Raw genomic sequence first — 8,069 nt, 5'->3', positions numbered from 1 at the left:
CTCTTCCACTCCTCCTCCTCCTCCTCCTGTGCTGGAGACACAGGCATTCCCTCTGTTCAGACTCTTCCACTCCTCCTCCTCCTCCTGTGCTGGAGACACAGGCATTCCCTCTGTTCAGACTCTTCCACTCCTCCTCCTCCTCCTCCTGTGCTGGAGACACAGGCATTCCCTCTGTTCAGACTCTTCCACTCCTCCTCCTCCTCCTCCTGTGCTGGAGACACAGGCATTCCCTCTGTTCAGACTCTTCCACTCCTCCTCCTCCTCCTCCTGTGCTGGAGACACAGGCATTCCCTCTGTTCAGACTCTTCCACTCCTCCTCCTCATGTGCTGGTGACACAGGCATTCCCTCTGTTCAGACTCTTCCACTCCTCCTCCTCCTCCTCCTCCTGTGCTGGTGACACAGGCATTCCCTCTGTTCAGACTCTTCCACTCCTCCTCCTCCTCCTCCTGTGCTGGTGACACAGGCATTCCCTCTGTTCACTCTTCCACTCCTCCTCCTCCTCCTGTGCTGGAGACACAGGCATTCCCTCTGTTCAGACTCTTCCACTCCTCCTCCTCCTCCTCCTGTGCTGGAAACACAGGCATTCCCTCTGTTCAGACTCTTCCACTACTCCTCCTCCTCCTCCTCCTCCTGTGCTGGAGACACAGGCATTCCCTCTGTTCAGACTCTTCCACTCCTCCTCCTCCTCCTCCTCCTCCTCCTCCTCCTGTGCTGGTGACACAGGCATTCCCTCTGTTCAGACTCTTCCACTCCTCCTCCTCCTCCTCCTCTTCCTGTGCTGGAGACACAGGTATTCCCTCTGTTCAGACTCTTCCACTCCTCCTCCTCCTCCTCCTGTGCTGGTGACACAGGCATTCCCTCTGTTCAGACTCTTCCACTCCTCCTCCTCCTCCTCCTCCTGTGCTGGTGACACAGGCATTCCCTCTGTTCAGACTCTTCCACTCCTCCTCCTCCTCCTCCTCCTCCTGTGCTGGAGACACAGGCATTCCCGTGAGCTGTTAAAGCCACACTGAGCTCAGGGCCTCTGCACTAGCTTGCTCTTGCCTTCCTCTTGCTCGCTCAGCTTGAAATAGGTGTAAGACAGAATCCCAGCCAGCGTGCACAGGATCCCCACGCCCTGATTGAGGGTCAGCTGGTCCTGGAACAGGGCATAGCCACCCAGCAGGGTGATGCAGAACTTGAAGTGTCCAAACATGTTGTACCTGAAAACCAGTGTTAAGGAACAGCAGCAGCAGCAGCAGCAGCAGCAGCAGCCGCCACCCGGGGAGAAACGGGACTCAAGAATAATATCACACTTTTAGAATCAGTCAGTCGCTTCTTTTATTTAACCAGATTCCCAGTTAGTGTGGCTAAAGTAGACAAACTTATGCTAGTGATAACAGAGCAACTCACCTGCAGTAGCAAGGCTGTTTCTGTACTGTGTTGATTCGTTGCTTTGTCAGGGTGACAGGAGCACAGCCAGGTTATAACCTGAATTTTCTGAGTAGCACAGTGGCCTTTACAGCGCAACACATTGAAAGAGCTCCAGTATTAACAACTCTTAGGAAGAAGGAAGAAGGAACTCCCCGCCCCCCGCCCAAAAAAAAAAAGGATACGTGACTTGGGAGGTGTTTCCGATGATCCAGTAAATGGACAAGTTCACTAGGAATGCTATCAGTCCAGACAGCAGCACCATGCCCTACAAACGAAAAGGAAGAGCAGCTGTTACACACACACTCTTATTGTACAGCAACACATTGGAAAGATTACTTACCTGCCTATTTTACTAGCTGTGAGCCATTTGATGAAAAAAAAAACTGCTGCCTTTTATTGCCAGGAGAAAACAATGACTATATGGGTTTATGTGCCGCACAGGGTCAAAGTTAAAACCATAAGTTCCAGATTCACATGTGACACTGTAGCAATGGTGATGTCATTTCCATCCTGTACAAACCAGTCTTACCTGTAGGGATGCTTGTGGGCACAATGCCCAGTTCTAGCAGACAAGGTTGAGGAGTTGTCGTGCCATAATTCATCTGAGCAGCGTGGCAGGTCTTTAGCCTTACCGAGAACCCCTGGATGAGCCTCCTCTCTGAATTCACCTCGTGTGCCCCGACTCAGTCACTACCCCTTTAACAAGCGAAGCACTGGCTAAGCTCAGTGAATGGCATTGAACAGTCCCTACCATGTCTTTACTAAATGTCACCACGAGCATCTACAACATTCAATCACGCTGGGTTTGTTTTTTCACAAATGGACTTGAGTTAGGGGTGGATTTGATCAACCTGAAACATTTCACTGCACTGAACAATCTCCCTGTATCCGTGGTTATCCCGGGAGTACCACTGAAAACAAGGGAGTTGTCTAGTATTGTAAAATGCTCCAAAGAAATCCAGCTGTTGCTTATCCCGGAGGGGGGCTGGTTTATCAAATCAACACCTTCGTCAAGGAGAAACCAGATTCTAAACATCCAAAAAAATCACAACCCCACATTCACTTCAGCTCTGTGTGGAATAGCTCAAGCTCAGCTTCCATAGCAACAGCCTATCCTCCTGAGGTGAAATATGGTTCCCATCAGCCCACCAATGAGAAGGAAGGCTCCTAGTTCAGTGGTATTAACCCTGGACACCTCATGCAGTGCTATTCACACACAGTCAGTCTGTCACATATGCAAGGATTCCAACAACCAGCAGTGGTGCAAGATGACCCTCCATTGCAAAGCGGTGTGAGCCATTCCAGGCTTTCCTGTGAGCCTAATTAGACACGCCTGAGCTAGGACAGATAAGCTACTGGGAGTTCACAGGCTCACGCAGATCTCATTAACCTCAAACTGGGAGGCAATGGGAGCTTCCGATTTTCTCCACTTCCCGGCGCTCACTCACAGTGAAGAACATCACTGCTGTAACTTGGATTAGTGTCCCGATGGATTAAGTTTCCAGAATGTTTTAAAAATACAAGCTGTAAGCTTGGATGTTTCTGTGAAAGATGTGTGACTCCTACAACTGCTAACGGCTTTGCTGGATTGGTCTGAACCTGTGTGCAGTTGCATAAGGGTGGGGGAATGAACCAGGCACAGCAGGGATTGCATAGCAGTTTCACCCATTCCAGGTTTTACTACGAGCTTGATTAGTCACAGTGTAGAGGTAACTAAACTCACAGTGAAACCTGGAATGGATCAAACTGCTGTGCAACAGGAGTCTTATTTCCATCTCTGCATAGATTCTGAAAACAAAGGGCTTCTCCAAAAAATAAATAAAATAAATAAATAAATAAAACCTCCCTCTGGTTACCAATAGGTTCCTTTGTAGAGCACATTGGTGTTTGTCTCTCGCAAAATCGCACCACTCTAGTGTGAAACAAGCAGAAGCCTTACCAGGGCGGGGACAGACCACGGCCCGAATACCCCCCCCTCCCCAGTGAAGGGCTCAAAGAAAGGCACGCAGGGCAGCAGGATGGCGGAGGACATGGGCGCCTGGTAATACAGCAGCTGCATGGAGTTCACCTGCAACTCGTGCTGCTTGGCTCCCACCCACTGGAAAGACAGGAGGACACAGACACAGGCATTACTCCTTACCCTGCCAGGGGGGAGTGAGACACCAACACAACCAGACAACACTCATCACGAAATACGATCCGTGCTGTAGCTGTGCAAAAAGATCAAATGATCACTCACAGAAATCATTTGTTCAAAGACAAATATGGAATGTGATAGAGTACATGTATGTATTCATATCAACTATAAATCTCTTATTATTATTCAAGAATCATTTAGTGGACTACATGGAGCTATGTTGTGCTGTTGGTTCGGCATCACAGCAGAACGATACACACATCCAATACAAAACTACTGTATAAATATCATGTAAAGAAGGTGAATCGTTACACCCATATCTATCACTTCTGCCTGGTGCTGAGATTTCGGGTTTTTAAAAGCACCCTGTGCTGTATGGTCTAGGAACACTGCAGTGAGTTATGGTTTTGGCTTGTGACCTACACTTAAAGATCAAAATGTTCCCTTCTAATTACAGTTCCATTGATTAAGAACAAATATGCCCTTAATGGTTATGAGACATTCCTGAATGGGATAACAAATAAATCTGTCACCTTGAATCGTTATTATAAAAAGAATCCATTAAGGGGTAGAAATTGGGCTATGCTGGATAAAACCTAAGATCATCACAACTAATATAGATAGATAGATAGATAGATAGCTAGACACACACACAGATATAGTCAGGCGCCCTCTAGGCTGGGTCTACAGCAGTATACACTCATTCCACAATCAGTGCTTTACTTAACCACTCACCACTTGATACAGGGAGGTGACAAAGACACCCAGGGTAGCAAAGAGAATTCCCAGGAAGTTGAACTTCACGTCGTAGTAAGAGTTCAGCAGTACACCCAGTGTAATAGGAATCTGCAAGACAGAACACACATCTCTGAAGGGAAGTGCAAAACATGACATATACAATCTAAGACAGAACACACACCTCTGAAGGGAAGTGCAAAACATTCATATACAATCTGCAAGACAGAACACACACCTCTGAAGGGAAGTGCAAAACATGAAATATACAATCTAAGACAGAACACACACCTCTGAAGGGAAGTGCAAAACATGAAATATACAATCTGCAAGACTGAACACACACCTCTGAAGGGAAGTGCAAAACATGAAATATACAATCTAAGACAGAACACACACCTCTGAAGGGAAGTGCAAAACATGAAAATATACAATCTGTAAGACAGAACACACACCTCTGAAGGGAAGTGCAAAACATGAAATATACAATCTGCAAGACAGAACACACACCTCTGAAGGGAAGTGCAAAACATTCATATACAATCTGCAAGACAGAACACACACCTCTGAAGGGAAGTGCAAAACATGAAATATACAATCTAAGACAGAACACACACCTCTGAAGGGAAGTGCAAAACATTCAATATACAATCTGCAAGACAGAACACACACCTCTGAAGGGAAGTGCAAAACATGAAATATACAATCTAAGACAGAACACACACCTCTGAAGGGAAGTGCAAAACATGAAATATACAATCTGCAAGACAGAACACACACCTCTGAAGGGAAGTGCAAAACATGAAATATACAATCTGTAAGACAGAACACACACCTCTGAAGGGAAGTGCAAAACATGAAAATATACAATCTGTAAGACAGAACACACACCTCTGAAGGGAAGTGCAAAACATGAAATATACAATCTGCAAGACAGAACACACACCTCTGAAGGGAAGTGCAAAACATTCAATATACAATCTGTAAGACAGAACACACACCTCTGAAGGGAAGTGCAAAACATGAAAATATACAATCTGTAAGACAGAACACACACCTCTGAAGGGAAGTGCAAAACATGAAATATACAATCTGCAAGACAGAACACACACCTCTGAAGGGAAGTGCAAAATATTCATATACAATCTGTAAGACAGAACACACACCTCTGAAGGGAAGTGCAAAATATTCATATACAATCTGCAAGACAGAACACACACCTCTGAAGGGAAGTGCAAAATATTCATATACAATCTGTAAGACTGAACACACACCTCTGAAGGGAAGTGCAAAATATTCATATACAATCTGTAAGACTGAACACACACCTCTGAAGGGAAGTGCAAAATACTCATATACAATCTGTAAGACTGAACACACATCTCTGAAGGGAAGTGCAAAACATGAAATATACAATCTGCAAGACTGAACACACACCTCTGAAGGGAAGTGCAAAACATGAAATATACAATCTGCAAGACAGAACACACACCTCTGAAGGGAAGTGCAAAACATGAAATATACAATCTAAGACAGAACACACACCTCTGAAGGGAAGTGCAAAACATGAAATATACAATCTAAGACAGAACACACACCTCTGAAGGGAAGTGCAAAACATGAAATATACAATCTAAGACAGAACACACATCTCTGAAGGGAAGTGCAAAATATTCATATACAATCTGTAAGACTGAACACACACCTCTGAAGGGAAGTGCAAAACATGAAATATACAATCTAAGACAGAACACACACCTCTGAAGGGAAGTGCAAAATATTCATATACAATCTGCAAGACAGAACACACACCTCTGAAGGGAAGTACAAAACATGACATATACAATCTGCAAGACTGAACACACACCTCTGAAGGGAAGTGCAAAACATTCAATATACCGCAGGGTCCTGGTAGCCAATCACTTCCTGTGCTGTAGGTGACACAGTCCGATTGCAGCAGGACCATTGGCAGGACATTGACCCACAGTGCAGGAAGTGGTTAGGTAGCAGAAGTAGGCAGTTTAACATTTAATCCAGCAAAACAACTTCAACACAATTCCATCTGTACACACTGTGTGGGGATGTGCGTAGGCCAAGTGTGGCAACCTGGGGAATGGGCCCCACTACCCCCAAGTCACGGGTCTTGTTTTAGCCGACATCTAGGGTTTTTAATTTAATTTATTTATTTTTTAAATTATTATTATTTTTGTTTTGACAGATGGCAGTAGAGCCAAGGACAGGTCTAGTATTGAAGAGATTGGACTGCTCTCTCACACTAGCCTATATACTTATAAACTCCCTCTATAGTACAAACTATGACCGTACTTCCTGCCTTACACAATGTAGTCAGTAAAAGGTCATTATTTTAAGAACGCTGTGACTGCACTTTAACTTTTTCATGAAGACATTTGAAAACGTAACGGTTTTTTTTTTTTTTAAGATTGCCCATTTCATACGGATTTCACTTACCAGCGTCAGCTTAATCTTGGTCGAGAAGGTCTTCTTGTAGTAGGCGGTCTGGATCACAATGATCACGGGGGTTGTCATCGCTTTGGCAAGCTGGTACGTGCCTATCGTGTTGTTCTGAAGGGAGAGGTTGGTAAAAACGACAAACCCACAGAAACTCAACGCCAGTAAGATAATTTTGGTGGGCTGGAGTCTTTTTGGGGCAAAGACGTCCAACTTGTGGCACACGTAGAGACCCAGCCAGGTCACCACGAAATGCATCAGCGTGAGGCTCATGTTTGGGAAGCCGTAATGCACATAGATCCATTTGTTAATAAACACGATGCAGATGGAAGACAGCAAATTCGCTACAAGCCCAGTCACGATACGGCTGTTGGATACAATATTAGAAATACGATATGCCATAGTTCGGCAGACTTTTTTGTGATCCAGTTTTTGTGCAAAATCACAACCACCGCAAAAGTATTTTTTCAACACGTCTAGCTATGCCGAGCTGATCAACTTGCCTCTGCGTTCATGTGGTGGTTAAACTTGCCCGCTACATATAACGGTATCCATTCTCTCTGAATATGGGTGCCCCTTGCAAGCCGGTAGTCATACTCAGCTAGTGTTTCAATCATACATACATACATACATACATACAGCAACACTGCAGCGCTCGTCTGTTGGTGACTCAGGCATGTTCGCCACGTCAATGAACTCGATCGCCGTCTAGAGGCTGCACCAAGTACTAAATAAAACACTTTATTACATGGCTGTAGAAAATTGGCATTTTATTCCTGGCATCTCATTGGCGAATACCCTTGGCAGGGGGGTACATTAATTTTCAATAGACTAACCAGGAAATCAAAAGTGCCGGCAGAAGTGCCTTTTCACCTGGACAGATATCCTTGCGCCACCTAATCATGAACATAAATACAACTTCTCTGTTCAAGTTTTAAAACACAAAACTTGTTTCTGTCGTTTTTTCATAACAGTTGGACATTTTCTAAGCGCAATAAGACCCTCCAGGGGAAAACTGCCCAACACCACCCACACTGTCGGGACTTATTGCTTACTTTGATGCCGCTATGTAAAATGCATTGTTAGAGGTACACATAACAGGGATGCCCAAGGATGACATGAGTTAAGGTTAGGGTTAACTCGCTGAACTCCACAATACAGCTCTCCTGTTTTAGAAGTGAACGCTGAACTTAGATTCACTTTTGGTAGAAGCAAGTCAAAATACAGACACAAACGTGTAAGTGTTTAAATATATCATTACAAAGATAGTGAAGAGGTGCAGCCCAGATAACATTGAGCTTGTTATGGCTACTG

The 8,069-nt window shown here is 44.8% G+C and overlaps 1 protein-coding gene across 1 annotated transcript; it reads right to left on the bottom strand.

Annotated features, from left to right (window-relative positions):
• Positions 1-794: 794 nt before the first annotated feature.
• LOC117419353 (solute carrier family 35 member E3-like) lies at positions 795-8,026 on the bottom strand. Its single transcript, XM_034032042.3, has 5 exons — positions 6,756-8,026; positions 4,287-4,397; positions 3,354-3,512; positions 1,597-1,679; positions 795-1,203 (listed from the first exon to the last, which is right to left on the bottom strand). The coding sequence occupies exons 1-5, from the start codon at positions 7,155-7,157 to the stop codon at positions 1,017-1,019; spliced, it is 942 nt and encodes a 313-aa protein (XP_033887933.2). The 5' UTR covers positions 7,158-8,026; the 3' UTR covers positions 795-1,016.
• Between the last annotated feature and the right edge of the window lie 43 nt (positions 8,027-8,069).

Source organism: Acipenser ruthenus, chromosome 14, assembly GCF_902713425.1.
Source record: "Acipenser ruthenus chromosome 14, fAciRut3.2 maternal haplotype, whole genome shotgun sequence".
Classification (NCBI taxonomy): domain Eukaryota; kingdom Metazoa; phylum Chordata; class Actinopteri; order Acipenseriformes; family Acipenseridae; genus Acipenser; species Acipenser ruthenus.
This window is presented reverse-complemented; position numbering and strand designations above follow the sequence as displayed.

Coding starts and splice junctions, on each gene's coding strand:
- LOC117419353 (XM_034032042.3), bottom strand. CDS start 7,157: ATGGCATATCGTATTTCTAATATTGTATCCAACAGCCGTATCGTGACT. Junction 3,513..4,286: donor TCACCTCCCTGTATCAAGTG/GTGAGTGGTTAA, acceptor CTGTCTTTCCAG/TGGGTGGGAGCCAAGCAGCA. Junction 1,204..1,596: donor GGAAACACCTCCCAAGTCAC/GTATCCTTTTTT, acceptor ACTGGTTTTCAG/GTACAACATGTTTGGACACT.